General features: G+C 48.8%; 1 protein-coding gene across 2 annotated transcripts in view; it reads right to left on the reverse strand.

Moving 5' to 3' along the window:
* LOC133111704 (F-actin-monooxygenase mical2b-like) overlaps window positions 1–27,500 on the reverse strand; it is a 93,604-nt gene that overhangs the window by 6,292 nt on the left and 59,812 nt on the right. For both annotated transcript variants that reach the window (XM_061222247.1, XM_061222248.1), the window contains 8 exons: window positions 21,543–21,702; window positions 21,008–21,087; window positions 17,272–17,352; window positions 15,131–15,237; window positions 13,699–14,689; window positions 10,746–10,813; window positions 6,938–7,039; window positions 5,671–5,764 (listed from right to left, as the gene is read on the reverse strand). In XM_061222247.1, coding sequence (XP_061078231.1) covers window positions 5,671–5,764; window positions 6,938–7,039; window positions 10,746–10,813; window positions 13,699–14,689; window positions 15,131–15,237; window positions 17,272–17,352; window positions 21,008–21,087; window positions 21,543–21,702 — 1,683 coding nt within the window. The remainder of the gene's footprint in view (window positions 1–5,670; window positions 5,765–6,937; window positions 7,040–10,745; window positions 10,814–13,698; window positions 14,690–15,130; window positions 15,238–17,271; window positions 17,353–21,007; window positions 21,088–21,542; window positions 21,703–27,500) is intronic.

A 27,500-nucleotide genomic window follows, 5' to 3' on the forward strand; every position in this document is an offset into this window, starting at 1 on the left:
ATTCAGCCATTTACTAAAATCTTTTGCAAGGCCGTACTGTTGACTAAAAGGATCCCAGGCCCATGGCAGTCTCTTTGCAGCAAAAGAAGAGACATTTTTCAGGGGAAGCTTTATAATATGGGCTCCAAAGCAGAATGAGGCATTCCTCTTCAGTAGTGCTCTGAGAGGAATGATGTTCTTTTATTTGCAGAAGTTGAACAACAGAAGCAGCGTGGGCTGAAGTGTACTACTGCTCATGGTTACATGCTTTCTATTTGGGCTTATTTTTTTTTTTTTTTTTTTTTTTTTTTTTTGCAATTGGGACTAGCGGTCAATATCAGTGCCTAATTATAACACAAAACTAATTATGCTTTTCACTGTTAGAAAGGACATGCAATTACCGTAGTTTCAAGGTTGAGGTTGCATCAAAAAGACTTTATGATGGAAAACGGCATATTAAAGCTCTTTTTTTAAGGGGGGGGGGTACTAATAAGTAATCATTTTAACACAGAAGGGTGCGCTAAAATAATACAAGGAGCTGCAGTTTTTATTTGAGAAAAACGTGTTTAGTTTAAGCACGCATCTAAACATGTGTTGAAACAATTTTGCCCTTCTTTTCTTTATCAAACATGCCCATTACCTCGGCTGTGAATTCATAACAATTGCAATCCAAAATTGCCATTGTGTTTGAATGCAAATCATTGTAATTTCACGACCTGTTTTCCCCGAACGCACCTGAAAAGCGGGAAACGGCTCAGCCACTTTAGTTAAGGCCGCCAGTAATAATACAAAATATTCCCCACTTTAAGCTGGTCACATGGGAGCCGCATCCGTCTTCACGGGAGGAAGGCTGGAAAAAGAAGCTCGACTGCAATCGCGCACCTCTGCTCTGTGGGCCCGTAGTTAGCCTATCTGACGGGGGGCTTCACGCTAGTTCCACAATTTCTGCGATGGTTGTATTCCCCCAATGAGATGCGGTATTTTGACAGCTGCCGAACATATCTTGAAAATAACTGAGGCGCGAGCAAAGCGGCTAGTTTGACAATTGCGCCCGTCAACCCAACAATTACTGCAGCTTGTTGCTTTTCCCCTCACGCTTCCGAAGCGATCAATGCATTGGCATGAACTTACTTTAAGGTCACATGCCCAGTCTCCGGAGAAAGCGAATCCAGTCAGGCTTTCATTTCTGAGCTCCTCTCAGAACCTCTTTGATCTCTTTTTATCTCTCCAGGTAGGTACTACAACCTGCCGAGACAGCAGGGTTTGGAGGGGGCTCGCTCGTCCCCCGCTAACACCTCCACCCTCAGCCCCTCAGCCTCTCAGCCCACACCTCCACCCTCAGCCCCTCAGCCCCTCAGCCCCTCAGCCCCTCAGCCCCTCAGCCCCTCAGCCCCTCAGCCCCTCAGCCCACACCTCCACCCTCAGCCCCTCAGCCCCTCAGCCCCTCAGCCCCTCAGCCCCTCAGCCCCTCAGCCCCTCAGCCCCTCAGCCCACACCTCCACCTCCACCCTCAGCCCCTCAGCTCACACCTCCACCCTCAGCCCCTTCACCCGAGATCCAGACTGGACCCTTTACCAGCACAGACCGCGGGCAGCACAGACTCCTGCTATTCACCATGTTCTACGTCAAGAAGAAACATTGTGATGGACAGATCCTGCCGCCGGCAGCTAACAAAGGGTTTCCAAAGTTACGGGGCACTCGTGCCAGGGACGACTTTGGGGAGCATGACTTCGCCAAACGGAACACACTTCATTGCGGAAGCGCCGCGGAAGACTGCTGATAACATGAATTGAATAAATCGGGCAATTAAATGAAGCAAAAAACAATCTGGTTAACTTCAAGAAAAAAAGCAGCCACCTTGCTCTTTTGTCTACAATGTACAGTAGGTCCATCACCAGGTTGTAGCGTGCGTTAAGGTCCCTACCATTGCAGTGGTTGGTGTGAATAGGTCACTGTGACAAAAAAGTGCTTTTCTGTAGCCGTAGTTGCAAGGCATTAAAAATGCAGTACATCTACCGTTTTACCATTGACAACAAGGAGGACTACAATAGAAGCATGAAGACATGTAATTCCTGAGCTTTAATTTTGACCCTGAGTTTATGACGCGATGGTGTTGACAGTATTGTATTGACAGGGTGCCGCGCGTCAGTGGGGACGTGTGCGTGTCGCTGTGTTTGGGTTAGTGTCACGGGGACGTGTGCGTTTCGCTGCGTTTGGGTCAGCGTCACGGGGACGTGTGCGTGTCGCTGTGTTTGGGTTAGCGTCACCGGGGACGTGTGCGTTTCGCTGTGTTTGGGTTAGCGTCAGCGGGGACGTGTGCGTGTCGCTGTGTTTGGGTTAGCGTCACCGGGGACGTGTGCGTTTCGCTGCGTTTGGGTTAGCGTCACCGGGGACGTGTGCGTTTCGCTGTGTTTGGGTTAGCGTCAGCGGGGACGTGTGCGTTTCGCTGTGTTTGGGTTAGTGTCAGCGGGGACGTGTGCGTTTCGCTGTGTTTGGGCTAGCGTCAGTGGGGACGCGTGCGTTACGCTGTGTTTGGGTTAGCGTCAGCGGGGACGTGTGCGTTTCGCTGCGTTTGGGTTAGCGTCACCGGGGACGTGTGCGTTTCGCTGTGTTTGGGTTAGCGTCAGTGGGGACGTGTGCGTTTCGCTGTGTTTGGGTTAGCGTCAGTGGGGACGGGTGCATTTCGCTGTGTTTGGGTTAGCGTCAGTGGGGACGTGTGCGTTTCGCTGTGTTTGGGTTAGCGTCAGCGGGGACATGTGCGTTTCGCTGTGTTTGGGTTAGCGTCACCGGGGACGTGTGCATTTCGCTGTGTTTGGGTTAGCGTCAGCGGGGACGTGTGCGTTTCGCTGCGTTTGGGTTAGCGTCACCGGGGACGTGTGCGTTTCGCTGTGTTTGGGTTAGCGTCAGTGGGGACGCGTGCGTTACGCTGTGTTTGGGTTAGCGTCACCGGGGACGTGTGCGTTTCGCTGTGTTTGGGTTAGTGTCAGCGGGGACGGGTGCATGTCGCTGTGTTTGGCTTAGCGTCACCGGGGACATGTGCGTTTCGCTGTGTTTGGGTTAGCGTCACCGGGGACGTGTGCGTTTCGCTGTGTTTGGGTTAGCGTCAGTGGGGACGTGTGCGTTTCGCTGTGTTTGGGTTAGCGTCAGTGGGGACGTGTGCGTTTCGCTGTGTTTGGGTTAGCGTCAGCGGGGACATGTGCGTTTCGCTGTGTTTGGGTTAGTGTCACGGGGACGTGTGCGTTTCGCTGTGTTTGGGTTAGTGTCAGCGGGGACGTGTGCGTTTCGCTGTGTTTGGGTTAGCGTCACAGGGACGTGTGCGTGTCGCTGTGTTTGGGTTAGCGTCAGCGGGGACGTGTGCGTTTCGCTGTGTTTGGGTTAGCGTCAGTGGGGACGTGTGCGTTTCGCTGTGTTTGGGTTAGCGTCAGCGGGGACGTGTGCGTTTCGCTGTGTTTGGGTTAGCGTCACCGGGGACGTGTGCGTTTCGCTGTGTTTGGGTTAGGGTCAGTGGGGACGTGTGCGTTTCGCTGTGTTTGGGTTAGCGTCACCGGGGACGGGTGCGTTACGCTGTGTTTGGGTTAGCGTCAGTGGGGACGTGTGCGTTTCGCTGTGTTTGGGTTAGCGTCAGCGGGGACATGTGCGTTTCGCTGTGTTTGGGTCAGCGTCACGGGGACGTGTGCGTTTCGCTGTGTTTGGGTTAGCGTCACCGGGGACGGGTGCGTGTCGCTGTGTTTGGGTTAGCGTCAGCGGGGACGTGTGCGTTTCGCTGTGTTTGGGTTAGCGTCACGGGGGACGGGTGCGTTTCCCTGTGTTTGGGTTAGGGTCAGTGGGGACGTGTGCGTGTCGCTGTGTTTGGGTTAGCGTCACCGGGGACGTGTGCGTTTCGCTGTGTTTGGGTTAGCGTCAGCGGGGACGGGTGCGTCTCGCTGTGTTTGGGTCAGCGTCACGGGGACGTGTGCGTTTCGCTGTGTTTGGGTTAGTGTCAGCGGGGACGTGTGCGTTTCGCTGTGTTTGGGTTAGCGTCACCGGGGACGGGTGCGTGTCGCTGAGTTTGGGTTAGCGTCAGTGGGGACGGGTGCGTGTCGCTGTGTTTGGGTCAGCGTCACCGGGGACGTGTGCGTTTCGCTGTGTTTGGGTTAGTGTCAGCGGGGACGTGTGTGTCTCGCTGTGTTTGGGTCAGCGTCACCGGGGACGTGTGCGTTTCGCTGTGTTTGGGTTAGCGTGTAAACTGAATCACAGGCCACTGCAGGGCAGAGTGGATCAGACGCAGCGATGCGCCCGAGGCTCTCTCTCTCGGATGTGCGCCGCGCTTGTATAAATAACCACTCCAGCGTGGCGCCCTGTTTACCGCCAGCGTGTGGAGTTCCTGCCTCCTGAGCCTGTCTGAGAGGGCCCTGCCGTCGCCCGGAAAGCACCACGCTGCTGCCGCACCCTGCTGCCAGCTCCCGGGCAGGCGGCAGCCGCAACCTCCCAGAGAAGCCCACACTGAGCTGCACCGCCCGACACTGAGTATTCAACCGCACACGGATACACACACACACACACACACACACACACACACACAGACACAGACACACACACACACACACACACACACAGACACAGACACAGACACACACACACAGACAGACACACACACAGACACACGCACTCGTACTGTGGCTTAAATTCAGTACCTGGGGGTCGTCTGATGTACTGTCGACGATGTACTGCTGCTAGACCCGAAAAGAACAATTTTACTTTAATCAGTCCACAGAATGTTGCACCATTTCTCTTTGGGCCAATCGATGTGTTCCTTCACAAATTTTAACCGATTCTGGACATGCCCTTTTTTTCCAACACTTACAGGTAATTGTAGATCACCTTTGATCTTTCTGGAGCTGATGAACGGCTGAATCTTTGCCATTCTGACTATTCTTTGATCCGTTTTAACAGTAGTCGCTCATTTTCTTCTGCTTGTTTCAGGTTTTTGTCTCAAAGCATTTGAGATCATTTTAGCTGAGCATAATTTGCTGCACTTCTTTATACGTTTTCCCCTCTCCAATCAACTTTTTAATCAAATGACGTTGTTCCTCCGAACAATGGTTGGAACGGCCCATTTTACTTAGCAATTCAGAAGGAAATATATTCTATAACAATGTGTGAAACATTTGCTTCCCTTCTTCCTTAATTCATCACAGAATGAATGAATTATCTAATTAAACTCCACATTGCTATTATTTGGAACACGGCCCTTTCAATGAATGAGTCAATTACACAGAACAAGAAGCGTGCATGTCATGACAGTCTGTTGTTTTTCTATTACACTACTACATCTAGTAAATTATTTGCCATGCAGAAATATCACTACTAAGAACTACTAAGAACAGTGGTTCATCAGGTTATTGATGTTGTACTACTATTTTCTTGAACAAAACTGTACATACAACCTCACACACATACAACCACATTTACACACACACACACACCTACACACATAAACACACACCCACACCACTACACACACATACACACACACACACACACACACACACACACAGACACACACAGACACACACAGACACACACAGACACACACACACACACACACACACACAGACACACACAGACACACACAGACACACACAGACACACACAGACACACACAGACACACACACACACACACACACACACACAGACACACACACACATACCTGTCTCGCCTCGGAGCAGCTTCTCTAGGGCGACCCCGCTCTCCTCCAGGGCCCTCTGCTTCTCCTCCACCTCCTCCAGCTGCCTCTGGATCACCTGCATTCACACACAGTGAGAATATACGCCGTAAACACTTCACTGGATCACCTGCATTTACACACAGTGAGAATATACGCCGTAAAACACTTCACTGGATCACCTGCATTCACACACAGTGAGAATATACGCCGTAAACACTTAAACCCACTACTTCCTTTGGATGAAATACTTTCTGTGCATGTTCGGTCACAGGGATGCCACCGAGTTTCGATTCAGCCTGGGAAATCATCAGATTTCTTTTGCAATCAACATTAAACAATGAAAGAAGTAAAAATCGTTTAACACTTCAACGGTGAGAAAAATAATAATAATAATTTTTTAAAAGCCAAAATTCAAAAAGCGGTTCTGACGATCTTACGGATGAACTTATTGCAGGCTGCTCTAGCGCTCGCCTTCTCTTTAGTTGCAAGATAATTATAATAATGCCTGAAAAGTCACAGCAGAAATGCAAATATAATGCATAACGCACATTTGTGCGAGAAACGTGTATTGTGTAGCTGCGTGAGGTCATTCTGCGCATGTAAAAATGTTTTATTCTGATAAAATGCTTGGCATGTAAACACACACCTAAATCGGATCAAATTTATTCAGCGTGCACGTAAGCGGGTCATTTGGAATCTTCAATCAGTACCAATTTTTCGGAATGAAGAAATATTCTGCTTGTAAAAATGAGACCCAGCAGATCCTCACCTCATTCACTGAAATGCTTTCAAACTTAAAAGAAGTCATTATGCAAATACCATGTAATTATGCAAATATCCCTGTCATGTGCCAGCTGTACCACACACTCTGTCAGCAGTCCTTACCCCTGGTCCTGGAGAGCCGCATGGTGTGCTGGCTTTTGTTGTTACTCAGCACTTAATTTATCAATTAAAGCAGTTCATTACAGTTAACTCACCTCACCTGGTTTCTTGGGTCTGAATTGGTTTCTGATATTAAGGCGAAAACAAAAACCAGCACACCCTGCGGCTCTCCAGGACCAGTAGCGAGGACCACTGTACTAAGTACTATATACATTATAGCTGTGGTCAAAGTATTTTTTATTTTATAAAAGCCATTGCTGCCATTTTATATTCATCCCATCCAGATATAGGCTCTAATGTACAATGAGGTACAGGAATGTAACGGTTTGTATGGTTCTTGTTAGTCTTTGGTTCTGTGGTTTCCTACCTGAGCTCTGTGGAGCCTCTTCAGCTGCTCGCGCCGGACCTGCTCCTTCTCCACTTCCTCCTGCTTCCTCGTCTCCCTCCTCTCCCTCGGACTGGAGCTGCCCTGCTCACAGGAAGAGGCCACGCATCACCAACACATCAGCTATCAGGGGGACACGGTCGAAAGCCTTCTCCAAGTCCACAAAGCACATGTGGACTGGATGGGCAAACTCCCATGACCCCACCAGCAACCGCGCCAAGGTAAAGAGCTGGTCCACTGTTCCACGACCAGGACGAAAGCCACATGGCTCCTCCTGAATCCGAGGTTCAACCGTCAGTCGGAGCCTCCTTTCCAGCACCCTAGAGTAAACTTTCCCGGGGAGGCTGAGGAGTGTGATACCCCGATAATTGGAGCACACCCTCCGGTCCCCCTTCTTGAAAATGGGGACCACCACCCTGGTCTGCCACTCTGCAGGTACTGTCCCCGACCTCCATGCAACACTGAAGAGGCGTGTCAGCCAAGACAGCCCAACAATGTCCAGAGCCTTCAGCATCTCAGGGCGATTTTGACTACTTCAGCAATTTCCACCAGGGATATAGGTGCAGATTCCCCCAAGTCTTTGGGCTCGGCCTCTTCCACAGAGGACGTGTTGTTCAGGTTCAGGAGCTCCTTTAAGTGCTCTTTCCACTGCCCGACAACATCCCCAGTCCGGGTCAGCAGTTCTCCTCCCCTGCTGAAAACAGCCTGAGAGACAAGCCCTGCTTTCCCTTTCTGAGTCGTCGGATGGTGTGCCAGAACTTCCTCGAGGCCAACCGAAAGTCCTTCTCCATAGCCTCCCCGAACTCCTCCCATACCCAGGTTTTTGCTTCAGCGACTGCCGAAGCCGCAGCCCTTCTGGCCACCCGGTACCCATCTGCTGCTTCAGGGGACCCCCGGGCCAGCCAATCCCAAAAGGCCTCCTTCTTCAGTTTGACGGCCTCCCTCTTGGGTTCTTGGGTTGCACCGATGACCTTCTGGCCACAGCTCCTGCTTGCCGCCTCTGCAATGGAGGCTTTGAACATGGCCCACTCGGACTCCATGTCCCCAGCCTCCCCCGGGATGTTCCTCCGGAGGTGGGAGTTGAAGACCTCGCAAACAGGGGCTTCCGCCAGACGTTCCCAGTTCACCCTCACTACACGTTTGGGTTTACGGGTCTGTCCGGCAGCCTCCCCGGCCACTTGATCCAACTCACCACCAGGTGGTGATCAATTGACAGCTCTGCTCCTCTCTTCACCCGAGTGTCCAAGACATACAGCCGCAGGTCTGATGATACGACCACAAAGTCGATCATCGATCTTTGGCCTAGGTGCTCTGATACCAAGTACACTTATGAGCAACCCTATGCTCGAACATGGTGTTTGTTATCGACAATCCATGACCAGCACAGAAGTCCAATAACAAGACACCGCTCGGGTTAAGATCGGGCAGGCCATTCCTCCCAATCGCCCCCTTCCAGGTTTCTCTGTCATTGCCCACGTGAGCATCGAAGTCACCCAGCAAAACTGTGGAGTCTCCGGGTGGCACCCTTTCCAGGATGTCGCCCAGTGACTCCAAGAAGGCCGGATACACTGAACTGCCGTTTGGTGCATAAGCACAAACGACAGTCAGAGCTTTCCCCCCAGCAACACGAAGTCGCAGAGAGGCGACCCTCTCGTTCCCCGGGTGGAACTCCAACACAGAGGCGCTCAGCCGGTGGCTTGTGAGTATCCCCACACCCGCCCAGCGCCTCTCACCCTGAGCAACTCCAGAAAAGTTTTGGTTCCGGAACCAATGCTGTGCTTGGAGGTGAGCCCAACTATATCTAGTTGGTACCGCTCTGCCTCCCGCACTCGCTCCGGTTCCTTCCCCACCAGAGAGGTGACGTTCCACATCCCCAGAACCAGTCTGTGACGCCGAGGATCAGCACACCCGGATGCCCGCCTTTGCCTACTGCCCGTTGGGCAAAGCACCCGACTCCGATGCCGAGCCCTGCAGGTGGTGAGCCCACAGGGCGGCGACCCCATGTGACCAATTCGGGCTGTGCCCGGCCGGGCCCCATGGGATAAGGGGCCCGACCCCTTTGAATCGCTCTTAGGCTGGCCCCTCCCCCGGGACCAATTTGACATCACAACCAGGACTGGGATATTGCTCATTCCGAAAGCAGCTGTAAGATCATATGCAATTCTGACATAACAGCAGTGACATCACAAGCCCTGGAAGAACTGTAACATGACATCTTTGCAAATAAATTATGCCACTGTTATTTTCACTTCATGAGTTACTATGGCCACCATTTGTTCTTATATTTCATATTTTTTTAAACTGATAAAATGCCTTCAGGTGGATGGATTATGCCAAATTGCATCATCCCAATGAATCATAGAAAAGATGTGTGTGTCAAATAACAGGAAATGGAGGAATCCAAACAGAAGTAAACTAACCTACTTTACAAAATGAACCAATAAGAACATGTGAAAGAAAATGTGGGGTTGGGTGGAACTAGAATAATAACAAGCAAGAACAAAAGCATATCAGATGTGACAATGTAATGCATGAACACACCTTGGCGACGCTCTGCAAATTATGCAAATGGAGATGTGTGGAATGTTCGGACTAATGGTAAACAAAAATTAATCGAATCAAGCAGACGCTCGGATTTTAATTTGTGCAGGGATGTTGTACTCGGCACTGTGACGGGGCTACACAACGAGGCTCCACAACACCGTGGAGAGACAATGAGCCACAACACCGCGGAGAGATGAGGAGCCACCACACCGTGGAGAGATGAGCAGCCAGAGAAGCGGGGCTGTCTGTCATCATCGTTCAGCAGCAGTGACATTCTGCACGGCCCCCTGAATGACCTGTGACATCACAGCTGTGCACAGTCTCACTGGCCCCTGTATTACGCCGCCCTTCTAAGATGAAACGTGTCCACCCTCTCGGCGAGCGGACATCTGGGTCACCACACAACCAGGCCCGTCCATTACAGCACACGGCTCATCCGTCATGCACCAAATGCCCACCCTTCTGAGCAGAAAGCCTGGTTCTGTTGCCATTCACTTACATATCGAATTGCATCTTGTTACGCTTCCGTTTCCGAGTGCCACCTTTCTGCTGAGATGGAAAGTCCAGGGGTCAGAAAGCAAAAATGTGTTTCTTCCACCCGTAAACTGTGGTGAAAGAGAAGCCGAACAGCCAGCTGATTTCACTAATTATTTCTACCTCCTGGCCGAGGAAATGTGCAAACCCAGGTGATTGGAACAAAATGCAGGGACGGACTTCTGTTTTCTGATCTATGATGAGGACTTAGATATTGTGATTTTATTATTCACCATTCAGTTTGATTATTACCTCGTATTATTTTAATGAACTATTGTCTCACACTCGACATGTGAAATTAAGCACGTTTATGCACAAGTGTATGTACGTATGATCTATGTACTATGTGGGTATGTGCATTTTGACATTGTTGGCAAGTGTGTTGTTTGATGCAGCGGCTTGGAGCCCAAGACAAATTTCCCTTGCGGGACAATAAAGTATACCTTATATCTTAACCAGGATTTTCCAGCTCTGCTGCTCTGTCTAATATGATACAGCACAAACTAGGCATCTAACAAACGCCCTCCGTTCCGGAAATGGTCAAAGAGACACAAAACGAGCGAAATAAACAGATATGCCTACAATACATATTCTGGTGTAGGAATTGGATCACTGTGTAAACCGATATGGCACAGTCACTGTGTGCTCTGCGATGGATTAACTGTGCTTGTTTGTCTGGGCTTGTTTTGATTTGGTGGAAAGCGGTCTTTACCCTCTGCTTGGCTGTGCCTCGGTCCTCTTCACTGGAAGAGCTGGAGTCCCGCTGCGCTGAGTTTGAGACTGGATGGAGAGAAGAAACATGCGCTTTTAGGGACAGGCAGCCTGAGACACCTGCATACTCGTGATGGGTTCTCAGGCCGGATAAGTAGGCGATGGCTATCCAAAGCACCAGAAGTCAATACAGGCCATTACGGTTCTGTACCATTAAAAAAAAAAAAAAGAGAAAAAAATCACATTTTCTGTCAAATTTAGCTTTTTCTGTTTACTGCTGCAAATCATCCCTCAACTATTGAACTTTCAGGATAATACAACCTTTTGAATGATTATGCGGTGTGTATGGTGAAATTAGTATAATTATTTACCATTCTGTCTTTGGAGTCAATTTTCTCAAAATCTGATTTTGGATGGTATTACAGAACCATTTCTCTCAGTGCGTAGACATCCTATCATTATGAAACTTTGCAAACCTTTACTCCACATCCAGGAGAGTGTTTTGTGCCAATTATTTTCTTGTTATAAGCTTTAGGGGTGGGTACTTCATTGTTAGATCCTGAAATTGCATAATTTTCCTTCATGAAAAATCAGTCTACAGAAATGACTATTGGGTACTGGTACAATACAAAAATGGCTCAAACCCATCTTCAAACATGTCTCATGTAGAATCTGAAAAAATTATAACAATATCTTACTTGGTTCAGATTATAGTGTTTGAATTTGTAATTTCCTTAAGGTATGCAAATGAGCTACTTTACATATTTTGTCAGAATTCATCTTTTCAAGTCCATACCTCAAGATAATTTAAGTATATACCCCTGAAATGATCTGTTTTCAGTGGAACATAATCTTAACAGAGATTCAGTTGGCAAAATACCAATTTTCACATTACAATATTTGAACCACACACACACACACACACACACACACACACACACACACACACACACACACACACACACACACACACACACACACACACACAAATCAGTTAGGGAGTCTTGGTAATTGGAGCAGTTAATTGGAGAAACACCTTGTACTGAACCCATGTAAAAGTGGACCTCACAGCTGCTGATATAATAATCCTGATTATGGGAGCGTGATGTAAGCGTCCCTTTCTCAGCCAGACCACACAAACACAGGCCTCAGCTGCGCCGCTTAACACCACAGCTTAGCGCAGGGCACCAAACGCTCCACCCATGAAACAAGCCTTTTTTAATGTACGAAAAAAGACATAAACCCTCCAATTAGATTGGCGTAAATGCTTTTAGACTGGCGTCTGTTCATTTAGAGTGCGTAAGCAAGGGTGACTGGCACGTTCAGAATGACTTTCTGAGCCCTGTGTCGCGTAATTGCGCCGGTTACTGGAAAGCAGTTACCCTTAGGTAACTTAGAGCATCTGGCAACCAAATTTACATCCAGACATCTGGTGAGTGCGAAATAACTGTCGTCACAAAGATCCAGTTACAGCAAAACAAAAATAAATAAAAACAAAGAAATCGGTTCAGACAAACAAATGAGAGCAGAAGGGAGGCGGCGAGAGCAGGAACGAGCTCATGCCTTACACCCACACGCCTCGGAGAGACTTCATTAGCGCGCCATCAGACCCAACCACACCTCTGGCCTCGCCGGATTGGCGCACCGGGGTACTAAAATACGGCAGCGTTCGGGGTGACCTAACCTCCTCACGCTGAGCAGATAATGGAAGATGGTTTCGCTGTAACTGACTGTTTGGTACCCGTGGCACCGCTTTCTTCGCCACTGAAATGTGGGACACTGAAAATTACATGACAAGGCTTGGGCATCGACAAGCTAACTGAAATCTTCATCCGTTCATGAAAGAAAAAAGGTCTTCTGTACATAGTTAGTCATTTGAGACCTGACTGTAGTAGGAACACAAAGACATACACGAGTTACTGCAGGAGATTCAGAATAAGGAGCTGAAGGGTCTCCTCCTTGGAGAACACACCGCTCCGTAATCTCTCAAGGGGATGATGTCACTCATTGCTCACCCTCAGATTACTGAATTTTGGTCATTGTGTCTGTTTAACAGTCTGCCTCCGATTAGCTCAAGTGATTGGTAACATATTTCCTTTAAATTTTCATGCATCCAATTTCCTTTTAGTGCAAGGAAACAATGAATTCAAGTAACGTTTTTATTGGTGATTGATTATGGTGACATGTTATATATGCATGCAAATAGTTGCTGTAAATGTTAGAATCTGTATGCCTTTTGTGATTGATTGCGCACATCACTGTACTTCATAAAACAAAGACGGTTGTTGTCCTTATGTAACCGTAGAATAGAACACTGAGGCAGTTTACTTCATAAGGCCATTCTGCAAGGCTTCCACCTTATTTATGCTGGCTGCTTACTCGTCAAACTATCAGTCATTTTGTATCCCATTCCTCGAACCCACACTTTTTTTGTCGAAAAAGCTTTGCACCCTCATCCTATGGACGATTACATAAACGGGATTAAGGACCTCTTGGTCACTGAAGTACTGAAGACTGTCAATTCATGGCCTGATGTAACTGGCTGTCTGTTTTGTGTCGTGTTGTGTTTTTATGGGAGACTTTTTGCGCTGGTGTTTTGGATAGGACTCGCTCGTAAAAGAGATTTTGAATCTTTGAATTCATGGTAGAATATAGGTGAATAAGTATATAAAAACACATAAAATAGTGGAAAGAGATTTCTATGTTTGAGTTCACAGGACTCTTCCGATCATTATAGATACATGCCAGCATACAATAAAGAAAAAGCATACTCTGGTGATTGACAGGCCATCAAGCCAGCAATTATTTTATAATCATGTGGTGTGCCTGGGGATAGTTAACTTTGTACTGCTAGTATAAAACAACAAATGAAAAAGATGGTGGATGACATGAGCAGGTGAGCTCTGAGATGTGAGAATTCTCACCACTCAAACATCCCTTGGTACCTACAGTACCTTTCTTCCTGAGGTCGGAGAGGATGGTCCAGATGTCCCTGTCCTGGGAGGAAGGCCTCTCCCGTTCTGACGTCCGGCCCCTCTTCACCCTCATGGAGGAGAAGAAGTTCAGCTTCCTGGGGGGCAGGGTGGCCAGGTCGTCTTTGGGGCCCCCGGGGGCCCTGGAGCCCAACGAAACCTGCTGCAGGAACTTGGGCAGGTCAGAGCCAGACGTGCAGCCGGAGGACCTTGGGGGCGAGCTGGCAGAAGTGGTGGTGGGGGTAGGGGCTGCTGAGGCGCTGCTGGAGGTAGCAGAGCTGTAGGTGGGGGTAGTTGAGTTGGAGCTGTAGGTGGGGGTAGTTGAGTTGGAGGTGGAGGAGGAGGTAGTTGAGATGGAGGTGGGAGTAGCTGAGGTATGCTCCCCTACCTCCAAGCGGTCTCCGGTGGTACTGAGGTCCGAGGCCGAAGCCTGGTCCTGCCGCCCGGCCCCTCCGAACAGGGAGTTAAAACTGAAGGAGCCCTCAGACAGGGGCCTGGCCCTGGGAGCCCCGCTCCTCCTGGTGACCGTGGCCTTGGGGGCCACAGGCCCCGGAACCCTGAAAGACCGCCTCAGGGCGTTCACCACCAGCTGCAGCGTGGACGGGGCGGGAGGCGGTTCGGCCAGGACCGGATGAGGGGCGGGAGGAGCCTCACCCGCAGGCCTCCGGTTGGTTCCAGGGCCTTCTTCTGTATCGACCTCACTGGGGCCACCCGCGTCCCAGTCCAGGAGCTTCTCCTTCTCGGTCAGTGAGAGGGTCAGCTTCTTCTTCCCCGCCGCCCCCGTCGCTACGTTCAAGTACTCGCCGGCTGGTTGCTCGCGGCGACCGAGCGGGGCCGGGGGCGGGGCCTCGTGGGAGGAGCTAGGGGAACTGCAGGGTGCCGGGTTATCCGAAACGGAGCTCGGCCCCTCCGCAGGGCACTCCGGGTCCGGGGGGTCAGATCCCGCCGGGCTCTCTGGAGCAGGCAGGAAGATCTGCAAGAATCCAGATTATCCTCCATTTAAAATGGCAGCCATCCATTACCGTCTTACATACATTGTGTAGATAAGTGCTTAAACTAAAATTGCCTTTAATGACATGGTAACCTGCCCATATCTTTTGCACTAAAATGCCTGTAACTGTGCTTAATTTCATTAGATTTTTTATTAAGCTTTTTGTTAAAACTACTATAACTACTTAGTAGCACAAAAAGCTAATTATAATCATTAAAAGCTCAGATGGCAAAGGAGAGGGGTATAATTATATTAATTTGAAAATGAGAAGTAAAAATTACAACTCTGCAACACCTCGCCCTTCAGTCAGACACTCGTGACTAAACAACCGTCATCTCCAGTGTCTGCGAGTTCCCTCGTCTTTCTGCGGGAACCCCGCATCGGAAATGGGAAAATAATAGTCAGATTAGCGTCCGTTTTAACCTCTTCAAAATCAGACTCTTCTTCCTCCGTGCAGCCGTGGCGCCCGTCTCCCTGGTCCGAGGCGGCCAGCGTTCGGCCCTGCGTCTTGGCCAGGATGAGAGGGAACGCTGCAGAGAAAAGCACGGGGGACTGACAGCTGCACTCACACCGGCTCAGACTGCCCCTGAGAACTGAGCCTTGATTTATTAAAGATGACACTTTCACCCCCTCCCCTCCCCCAACTGAGGCAACTGATCTGACCTGACCACAAGAATTTTGTTATTGCAAAGAACATTAGCCCCCTCTAGAGGAGGCGCGGGAAATCTCTGGGCCTGTGGTCCTTCAGGCTTGAGACAGTGCAGAAACGCATTGAGTACAGTATAGTCTGAATAATGAACACAGTTTTACATTCAGACGCTCCTATGAGGCCTTTCCTCCTGCCGCACGTTCAACCATGTCCAGGCTTTATTGGAACAGTTGCTTTGTCAGAACACGTTGGCTAGTCCAGGATATCAGCTACCGATTTAAAACAACTGAAAATGAGTGTTATATCTAGAGCTAAAAGAGCCCACTCATTACAGCAAACTCAGACAGCAAACAGCACACCCGGAACTGGAGCAGGACACACAAATTAAGTTGTGTTTTCCTGACTGACCACTGAGACATCTTTTTACAAGTGAATAAGAAAACCCTGATACAGTAAATCCTCAAATTGTGTCCGGGATTCTATTTGAAGCCGGGCCTCGGATAATAGCCGGGGGCGTGGCCGATTCGAAGCCGGCCCCCAAATACAAGCCGGGGTAATATTGCCTACCTGTAGGGCTATCAGTCCATGAGCACTAGAAGACATTGTTTTGATTTAACTCAATTAAATAAAAGAGCTCTTCTTAATATTGTATATTGTTGGTTGGTTTAATACTGTTGCCAATGAAAAGTCGTTGTCCTACACCATGGGTCACCAACACGTTGCTCTCAAGCTACCAGTCGCCTGCTGCCCCCTTCTAAGTAGCTTGCCAAAGGCTGAAGCAGTATACATTTAAACACAGTTGTTGCCGCGAGGCATTCCAGCCTACGAATTTAATAAAAAGTAGATCAGGCAAAATTAAAAATTAACTCAATTTAGGCTACTTGGCTACGCAATAAGGTTTCCATGTATTTACAGCACAGCACACGTTCAATGAATGAATGGAAGCGGCTGCCTTGGCTCGCAATAAACAGACGGGTGGAAATCCCGACACTCTTTCAACTACATAAAACTTAACAGTGAACCATCAAATACCCCCCAGATTTCAGTGCCCATCAGTCCCAACATTTAGCAATAGAATCAAACAGTCCAAAAGTAAATTAAATCCCAAACCAAAGCGAAAATCTTTTGATTTTACTTTATTTCTAAGAATAAAATTCTACAACAGAAGCCTAATAAGAAATAAAGGCCTGCCTCGAATACAAGCCTGCCCCAAATAAAGGCCTGTGCTTTGTGCAGCCTAAGTAAATAAAAGACTCCGGACACAATTTGAGGATTTACGGTAATAACATTAACATAGATGCAAGAAGCTTAGTTTCTTAGCTTGTTAGCTGACGGGATGAGACATATGTAAATCTCTGCATGACCACAGCCATATCTACCAATAAACAGCTGAAATGTCTGTGGTTAGGTTAGCACCGAGCTGGTTTCTGAACAGAGAATCTGAAGTGGGCTCCAGGGAGCCAATGGCCTTCATTCACCCACTGGGGCCCCAGAAAACAATAAAAGACAAGTTAATTAATTAGATGGGAACATCTGGTCTGACTCAGCAAATGTTATCTTCCCACAGCTGTTATGCATGTGTGCGAGAGAAAGAGAGAGAGAGAGAGAGAGAGAGACAGAGAAAAAGTGAAAGCAAGAGAGAAAGACAACAAAGCTTTTATTATGTTGGGCCAGACAATGATGAAGCGGCGCAGTAACTAACAAGAAACAAACAGACAAACAGACAAACACACACAGACACACAAACAGACACACATTCAGACAGAGGTAAAAGGGTAGCCATAAAGGCAGAAGGACAGACATGCAGACAGACATGCAGACAGACAGACAGACATGCAGACATGCAGACAGACATGCAGACATGCAGACAGACAGACAGACATGCAGACATGCAGACAGAGACAGCATTACTCACTGGTCTGGATCTTCCTCCTCCAGCGGCTGCCCCTCTTGAGCAGGGTGGGGCCTGCAGAAGGAGCACCGTCCCGTGGCAGAGCTGTGAGGGGCACAGAGTAATGGGAGCGGGGTCACTGCCCGCCCCTCTCACTGCCCTGTTCACTGCCCGCCCTGCTCACTGTCCTGTTCACTGCCCGCCCTGCTCACTGCCCTGCCCTGACCCCCCCCCTCCCCCGTTCATAGCCCCATTCATAGCCCCTCTTCATAGCCCCCGTTCATAGCCCCCGTTCATAGCCCCGTTCATAGCCCCGTTCATAGCCCCGTTCATAGCCCCGTTCATAGCCCACACATCACAGAAGGCCTCAGAGACACAGCCCTGGGAAAATAAAGGTCTGGAAATGACATTAGTGGGTAAAACCGGAAGTGGTGACGAGGAGACAGGATGATGTCATGAATTTCTTACACTCGTACAGACAGTTGGAAGTAGGAGAAGCTTTCTGGGAAGGAAAAAGTTTTTTAACCCTATTTCACCAGAAGGCGGCGCTACAGGTCTGAAGTTCAGGACAAGGGAGAGAAGAGTGGCTTCTAACCAGCTCATCCATCTATGCACATGCACACGCAAACGCACACTCACTGAACACTTTATTAGGTATTTAAAACTTTTTTTTTTTTTTTTTTTTTTTGTAGAGTTATTGGTCTTCTGCTGCTGTAGCCCATCCACTTAGAGGTTGAACGTGTTGTGTATGCAGAGATGCTCTCCTGCATACCACTGTTTTAGAGCACGGTTATTTGCGTTCGTCACCTTCCTGTAAGCTTTGACCAGTCTGGCCATTCTCCTCTCTCATTAACAAGGCCGTTCTGCCCACAGAACTGCCGCTCACTGGATGCTTTTTGAGAGACACTTTGAGATGCTAAAACCACCCCGCCTGGCGTCATCAATCATTCTACGATAAAAGACGCCCATTTCTTCCCCAATCTGATGTTTGGTCTGAACAACAACTGAACATTTTAACTATTTCTACATACTGCTAAGCACTGAGTTGTAGGGGCGACATGGCTCAGGCAGTAAGAGCAGTCGTCTGGCAGTCGGAGGGTTGCTGGTTCGATCCCCCGCCCGGGCTGTGTCGAAGTGTCCGTGAGCTAGACACCTAACCCCCAAATGCTCCTCACGAGCTGGTCAGCGTCTTGCATGGCAGCCAATCGCCGTCGGTGTGTGAGTGTGTGTATGAATGGGTGAATGGAGAAGCATCAATTGTACAGCGCTTTGGATAAAGGCGCTATATAAATGCCACCATTTACCATTTTTGTTTAGTGATTGGTTGATTAGCTATTTTCATTAACGAGCTGGTGTACGAGTCTACCAAATAAAGTGGTCACTGAGTGTACACACAGTAACCACATTGATAAACCATAAAGATGTATGATGTAGGGTGGCCTGTAGTGTAGTGGTTAAGGCAAATGACTGGGACCTGCAAGGTCGGTGGTTCTATTGTAGCCACAATAAGATCCGCACAGCTGTTGGGCCCTTGAGCAAGGCCCTTAACCCTGTATTGCTCCAAGGGAGGATTGTCTCCTGCTTAGTCTAATCAACTGTACGTCGCTCTGGATAAGAGCATCTGCCAAATGTCAATAATGGAATGTTATTTCATTCATTTAGTTTATCATTGAACTGATACCTGCCAGGGCTGTCTCTACTTGTCATTAATTCAGTATTGTAGTAGCGACTACAACAATTGTAATACCTAGCAATTACAATTATTTCTGTCAATTTAACACCTCTCTAGCACTTTTCAAGTTCCCTGTAACAATCCATTGGTCTCCGACACACCAAGGACGGCCATCAGACAACCAAGGACACTGCAGTCCCAGGCAGATCAATATGAGGGTTAAATTTAGGTGAATACGTTTTTATTCGAGTTTAACCCCGTGACTCCAGGGTTCCTCACACAGTCAGCTTCTTCAAGCACCTCCTCAAAGATGGAATGAACAGAATATGTCTGCCATCGAATGTAGAAAACCAACGGTTGATTTTACTCTGCAAAACCTTTTATAAATGGCAGGATTCTACCCCAAGCCAAATAGCTTCAGAAACTGTTGATTAACATTAATCCACTGCATATTAAAGCAGGCATGCAGTATGATTGTTTGCCCTTTGCTCCCTGTCAGACTGTCAAACAGCAGCTTATAAATTCATCAAGAGCTCAATTCCTATGCGGAGGAATGCCACAGTATGCAGACATTCACTGAGTGGCAGAATTAATGTTCAAGGATGCTTTTAAGAAGCGGAGGTTAAAGGCAGATTAAAAAGAACCAACCTTCCCTTTCAAAACGGATACAAATCGGCCAAGCTAGCACGACGGCATAATTAACTCGAGGCTTTCACCAAATTCTGTCATTGGCGCCCAGCATTCGCATTTCACACAAACACCGAAAAGGCTACAATTACTTAAAAAGGCGGCCGTTCCCACTCGCCCAAAGAGGAGATAGTAAAGCCTACAGCCACCCTATCTGTAATAGTTTTTTTATTAACTGTGAGAGAAGGCAGTAAGTGGCTAGGGAAGAAAAGAACAGACCCAGCGATCCTGAGCACACGCTGGCAGGGCTCGTGAGGGTATCTGTGAGGGGACACTGTGTCCTGCTCAGAGCAGTCGCCAAGACAAGCATGTGGTTAATGTAGAGCTTTGGGTGAGTCAAACCCCTCTGGATATTTTTGCGATAACTGCAGAAGTGCAGTACCTCCCAAAATGGAGGAGGGTGGGGGTTCTGTTCCAGTCCAACCACAACACTGGGGACGGAGGGGTCTGGCAGTGGGGACAGACCAGGTCCTCTTGTGTAAGGAGATCCTGCCTTATCTTATCGCTGGGAGGCAGGGCGCAGTGTGTGGAGGCTCACAGGCACAGATAAAGGTTATTCTCGGGGGGATGCGGTCTCCGACCGTGTTTACAGGAGTGTTTTGCTGGTTGCCACGGTGATGGAGTCTAGCCCGCTTCCAGGGCGATTGTGTGAGCGTGTGAGATTTTGTGTGTTTGCGTATGTGTATGTGTGTGTGTGTGTCTGTGTGTGTATGCGTGAGTGTGTGTGTATATATGTGCGTGTGAGTGTATGCGTGTGTATGTGGGAGTGCGTGTGTGTGTATGTGCGTGTGTATGTGCGTGTATGTGTGCGTGTATGTGTGCGTGTATGTGTGCGTGTATGTGTGCGTGTATGTGTGCGTGTATATGTGCGTGTATGTGTGCGCGTATGTGTGCGTGTGTGCGCGTGTATGTGTGAGTGTGGATGTGTGAGTCTGTGAGAGTGTATTTGTATGTGTATGTGTATAGGAGTGAGTGAGTGAGTGAGTGTGAGAGTGAGTGAGTGAGTGAGTGAGTGAGTGAGTGTGTGAGTGAGTGAGTGAGTGAGTGTGTGAGTGTGTGAGTGAGTGTGTGAGTGAGTGAGTGAGTGAGTGAGTGAGTGAGTGAGTGAGTGTGTGAGTGAGTGAGTGAGTGAGTGAGTGAGTGAGTGTGTGAGTGAGTGAGTGAGTGAGTGTGTGAGTGTGAGTGTGTGAGTGAGTGAGTGAGTGAGTGAGTGTGTGAGTGTGTGAGTGTGTGAGTGAGTGAGTGAGTGAGTGAGTGTGTGAGTGAGTGAGTGAGTGAGTGAGTGAGTGAGTGTGTGAGTGAGTGTGTGAGTGAGTGAGTGAGTGAGTGAGTGAGTGAGTGAGTGAGTGTGTGAGTGAGTGAGTGAGTGTGTGAGAGAGAGCGTAGGTGTGGGACACTCACCGCCGGGTTCTTCAGTGAGTCTGGAATCAAGTGACAGCAGTGCTGTGACCTCTGACCCCTCGTGCCTACAGGCGGCTGAGCTGCGGAGAACAGCAGAGACACCGTACATCACTCAGAGACAGGCACACGCTACACGCATGGAAAACACCACAGACACGTCTCTGTATTCACCCACACGGACATGCAAACATAAGCACTGAAGTCATCAGTTGAAGTCATTTAGGAGGGGAAATGGTCTTTCACATTTTCTGAAACTTAAGCCTAATGTAGAGGTACAGCATTTACACCCTAAAATGAGATTACTAAATTAAAGGGGAAAAACGAGCATGCCCAGCGCAGCCCAGCACACACATGCAGGGCACGCTTTGCGCTGACAGAACAAAGTAGCAGCCTATCTCAAGTTCTCTTCCCTTTTTTAAAATGTAATTTCTCCGGATATGGAATGGCCAGTTCTAGCTGTAGGCCTGCCCCAGCTCAGTACCGGGCTCCAGGCCCGGTGGATGAGTTGGCTTGTGATGGACGAGGCCGTACTCACGTCTGCAGGGTGTCGGCCGGCCCGGGCCCCTCTGTGGCCTGCACCAGCTCGCTCTCCTCTGGTAACTCGGCAACCATGCTGGGGTCCAGCCAGCTGGCCTGAGCAGCCCCACCACACTTCTCTGGGCTAGACTGGTTACTCAGGTGCTGGAAATACCCTCCTGCAAATCCACATCAAGAAACATCCCATAGACCGCCACGGACCGGTAATATACCCACCACACTATATCAACAGATGCTTCTTTTGGGTATTTTTCTGTCAACTGCCTTTGCCACAGTATTCTCTACTTGCCTGCAAGCCAGTATACTGTAGGATAGACACACAGCATACTGTATGATAGACTAGACACACAGCATACTGTATGATCGCCTAGACACACAGTACACCGTATGATAGACTAGACACACAGTACACCGTATGATAGACTAGACACACAGTATACTGTAGGATAGACACACAGTACACCGTATGATAGACTAGACACACAGTACACTGTATGATAGACGAGACACACAGTACACCGTATGATCGCCTAGACACACAGTACACCGTATGATAGCCTAGACACACAGCATACTGTAGGATAGACACACAGTATACTGTAGGATAGACACACAGTATACTGTAGGATAGACACACAGTATACTGTAGGATAGACACACAGTACACCGTATGATAGACACACAGTACACCGTATGATAGACACACAGTACACCGTATGATCGCCTAGACACACAGTACACCGTATGATAGACTAGACACACAGTACACCATATGATAGACTAGACACACAGTACACCGTATGATTGCCTAGACACACAGTACACTGTAGAATAGCCTAGACACACTGTACACCGTATGATAGACTAGACACACAGTATACTGTAGGATAGACACACAGTACACCGTATGATAGACTAGACACACAGTATACTGTATGATAGACTAGACACACAGTACACCATATGATCGCCTAGACACACAGTACACCGTATGATAGACTAGACACACAGTACACCGTATGATAGCCTAGACACACAGTATACTGTAGGACAGACAGTCAGATACGAGGCCACACACAGGCAGTAATCTATAAGGCACCAGGAGGCTCCACATCTCGGCCAATGCGGCTATCGCCCCTGTGACTCGCCCAGCGGCTTTTTGGCTCAGGAGCACCGGGAAAACCGGGAAAAACACTTCACAGATAAAAGGGAACGCGAGGAAGGGCTACGGAGGGAATACATCATCTTGAGCAAATTACAGAGGAATGCCAGAACCCTACGCTGACGTAACCCACAGGAAACCAAGTCCACAAGAAACACTGCCGCTAATTACATAAAGAATAGGCCCAACTCATTTTTTGGGGGCAAAGGAACTACGGATGTTATTCTTAGTTAGCTACTAATCTGTAGCATGAACTCACCTTGCGAAAACAGAGAGCGATATAGCCTACTGCCTGTTGAACGGGAACATTCTTGGGAACAGACAGCAGTGCAGTTAAAATAGGAAGTAGACATTAGGTTTCCTAAGGCCCGTAGCTGTGAGGTTGAAAGGAGGACAATGCCATGGAAATTAAAATCTAAAATCCCCTCAAATTATGTGTGTAACCCAAGGTCAGAGAAACTCTAGCAAACCTTTGCAAAAGATTGTGCAGCTGATGAATGGACGTATTTTCTCCGCACTTCCCAGTAACTTGATTAACTGTGTGAAAGACAGTTAGCCTTTAACATTCCTAATGCTCCTTTAGCAGCACGTTACAGCAGCGCCCGTCTGACCACAACCTCGGCAACAAAAAAGACGGCACATTCGTTGGGCTGCGGCTTTTTCCCCTTATGGTACATCCAGCAATCAAAATAATAAAAAACAAATAAAAATAGATTTAAAAGCGCAGCAAGTCTGTAATCCACAGCTACAAAACTGAAAAAAGCACAGAAAATCCTCGCTGGCCTTGCTCTGCTGAAAGCAAATGGCACAGAAACCGTAGCTCCCTAGGTTGGTTTGGTTACGGGCAACTCGTCCAATCCAAAATGGAGGATGTACAGTAAACAAGCAGTGCAAATGAATTGTCCGGCACAGTTTCCACTACTAGCCTGATTACTTGCGGAGAGACTGGGGTACAAGCTAAGCTAATAATACACATCTCTCTCTCCCCCCTCCTCCAATACATTGGTCAGAGCAGAGCTGGGTTTAACTAAGCTAGTGAAGCACAGTGAAGCACGGTGAAGCTGCAGCCTGACCACACGTTTCGATGAGGTAACTCTCAAATTAAAAATGAACACTGTAGGTAACGTGTTTATCTCAGGAACCTATGGTGCGAGTGAGAGGCTGGGGTTCAAATCCCACCTCAGGTCCGTTACACAATCATCTCAGCCTGCCTACGAGACATCTCAGGATGACAAATCCTTTCAAATTTAGACTTGGCTAAAATGGAGTTGCTCTACTTCCCAGCAAGGTCCTCTCCATCAATAACCCTGGACGGCACTACAAATGTCTCGGAGAGGTACTGGATGAAAAATGTTCCCTCTGAGAACATCATGAGAGTGCGCCAGGCATGCAGGGTCTTCCTGTACAACAGGCAAAGAATCGGCATCTCCCTCACCACCTACTCAACCCTGTGCTTGGTCTTGGTCCAACCCTGTTCCTGGAGATCTATCATCCTGTAGGTTCTAATTTCAACCCTAATTTGGCACATCCGATTCTAGCAATTAGCAGCTCAATGAGATCTATAGCTGTTAAATGGAGATGTTCTTGGTTAGGGTTGGAGTGAAAACCTACAGGACGACTGGCCTCCCTTCCTCCACCATCAGACCTCATTCAATAAGCTACTACTCAACCTGATCTACACCATCCCCAGATTCAGCCAAGTTCAGCTGCCACTGGCCACCGATATCAGCTTACAGCAAACACAAAACCTTAGTGCTAGCCTAATGGGAAGCTCAAGGGACAGGTCCATTATATCTTCAAAAGATCATTACGCCCTACACACCTACCTGCTCTGCTACCTGAGCCATCTGGCACAGCTCCACCTGTGTCCCTGCACTTCTAGTCTCCAGTCTGTTCTGGCCCCAGCAGAAACCCTGCCCATCCCCTGGTGGGGCAGAACAGCAGAAACCCTGCCCATCCCCTGGTGGGGCAGAACAGCAGACACCCTGCCCATCCCCTGGTGGGGCAGAACAGCAGACACCCTGCCCATCTTCAGACACAGTCACACCTCTTCAGACTGCAACATAGCTCCCCATACACTTGAAAATGTTTATCTAAAATTTTAGACACACTAGATATCTAAAACCTTTCTTCTTCTCTTTCTGGATTTAATTTTGGATAATATCAGAGGCAGTGCAAAGATACAACTACTACATGGCACTTTGGGTAAGAGCCTCTGTCAAGGGATTGTAATGTAGTGCAACAATAAAAAGTCTCAAAAACTTTACAAAAGTTACAAGTTACAAAAACTTGTAAAAAAAAAGGTTCACCCCGAGGAAACACACGCTGCATACATTACCTCATACAGTGCTATTACTTCCTGAGCAAATGCACAGTACAGAGCTGCTGCCTCTTTCCCTGTTACAGCCTGGCTAACTGACCAAACCAGTCTGGCTAACTGACCGTGTCGGTCTGCTTGGATGTTCAAGTCCAGAAAGTTCTGTGGGGAGTCCACATGATTCTCCACCTCCTCATGCCGTGATTGGCTGGTCAGACACCTGCAGTCTGACATCGGCATCTGCGTGATGCGCGACCGGGCCGTCGGACCGCAGGATAAAGAGCTGTGGTGGACGTGCGTGCGAGCCTGCATCCCCCTGAACTGCCAGCCTACGCCACGGCAATGTGAAAGGCTTACCACCGAAAATCCATATACATATGAATAAAAACAGTTTAAAATGAAGGGGGGGGGGGTTGCTAGTCAGCCAGCCTAATACAAGTACAGAGGTCTCCAAATGCATCCATAGCCTAGAAAATACACCCAAAAGATGATGCAACACAAGGAAGACAAGTACACAGGCAATGTTTCATTGGCTCAAATAAAATGACTCATCAATTAAAACGGTCAAAGCTTCAATAGTATAAAAACCTTGTAAAACCATGTAATCTAGCATCACTTTGAGTGAAAAGAAGCTTCTGGAACTTCACACAGGGTTACAATTTGTAAGGGTATTAATCAATTTGGAGGCCCCTGTAAACACCATTGGATGTGCATTATCTCTGAAAGCACTGTACCTGTGCACTTGTGCCTCCTACCAGTTAGACATAACAAATGAACAATTGACAAATATTGTCACTTAGTACTTAGGTGTATTGTGCTATTAGTTGCCAAGAAGGAAAATTAATTAATTTTCAGTTATCAGACATACCAGGATAAATGGGTAATCATGTAATGGGTAAGGCATGCAATATTAAAAAGAACATTGACAGCTAATCAATAAATATATGAGAGCAACAGTATAGTGAAAAAGAGAAACAGGCAGAACTCAGTCCGTCTTTCTCCATCCGCTCCTCCTTAGTGCTTTCTGACGCACAGTGCAGGGAGTTAACGGCCTCTTTCAATCCTGCTTGCTTTTAATGTGGATTCGGAAGGAGCACGTTTTGGGGGCAGTGGGTGGGGTATAATGTGGATTCGGAAGGAGCACGTTTTGGGGGCAGTGGGTGGGGTATAATGTGGATTCGGAAGGGGCACGTTTTGGGGGCAGTGGGTGGGGTATAATGTGGATTCGGAAGGGGCACGTTTTGGGGGCAGTGGGTGGGGCATAATGTGGATTCGGAAGGGACACGTTTTGGGGGCAGTGGGTGGGGCATAATGTGGATTTGGAAGGGGCACGTTTTGGGGGCAGTGGGTGGGGCATAATGTGGATTCGGAAGGGGCACGTTTTGGGGGCAGTGGGTGGGGTATAATGTGGATTCGGAAGGGGCACGTTTTGGGGGAAGTGGGTGGGGTATAATGTGGATTCGGAAGGGGCACGTTTTGGGGGCAGTGGGTGGGGTATAATGTGCATTCGGAAGGGGCACGTTTTGGGGGCAGTGGGTGGGGCATAATGTGGATTCGGAAGGGGCACGTTTTGGGGGCAGTGGGTGGGGCATAATGTGGATTCGGAAGGGGCACGTTTTGGGGGCAGTGGGTGGGGCATAATGTGGATTCGGAAGGGGCACGTTTTGGGGGCAGTGGGTGGGGCATAATGTGGATTTGGAAGGGGCATGTTTTGGGGGCAGTGGGTGGGGCATAATGTGGATTCGGAAGGGGCACGATTTGGGGGCAGTGGGTGGGGCATAATGTGGATTCGGAAGGGGCACGATTTGGGGGCAGTGGGTGGGGCATAATGTGGATTCGGAAGGGGCACGTTTTGGAGGCATTGGGTGGGGTATAATGTGGATTCGGAAGGGGCACGTTTTGGGGGAAGTGGGTGGGGTATAATGTGGATTCGGAAGGGGCACGTTTTGGGGGCAGTGGGTGGGGTATAATGTGGATTCGGAAGGGGCACGTTTTGGGGGCAGTGGGTGGGGCATAATGTGGATTCGGAAGGGGCACGTTTTGGGGGCAGTGGGTGGGGCATAATGTGGATTCGGAAGGGGCACGTTTTGGGGGCAGTGGGTGGGGCATAATGTGGATTCGGAAGGGGCACGTTTTGGGGGCAGTGGGTGGGGCATAATGTGGATTTGGAAGGGGCATGTTTTGGGGGCAGTGGGTGGGGCATAATGTGGATTCGGAAGGGGCACGATTTGGGGGCAGTGGGTGGGGCATAATGTGGATTCGGAAGGGGCACGTTTTGGAGGCATTGGGTGGGGTATAATGTGGATTTGGAAGGGGCACGTTTTGGAGGCAGTGGGTGGGGCATAATGTGGATTCGGAAGGGGCACGTTTTGGGGGCAGTGGGTGGGGTATAATGTGGATTCGGAAGGGGCACGTTTTGGGGGCAGTGGGTGGGGCATAATGTGGATTCGGAAGGGACACGTTTTGGGGGCAGTGGG

The sequence above is a fragment of the Conger conger genome, chromosome 15 (assembly GCF_963514075.1).
Source record: "Conger conger chromosome 15, fConCon1.1, whole genome shotgun sequence".
NCBI lineage: Eukaryota > Metazoa > Chordata > Actinopteri > Anguilliformes > Congridae > Conger > Conger conger.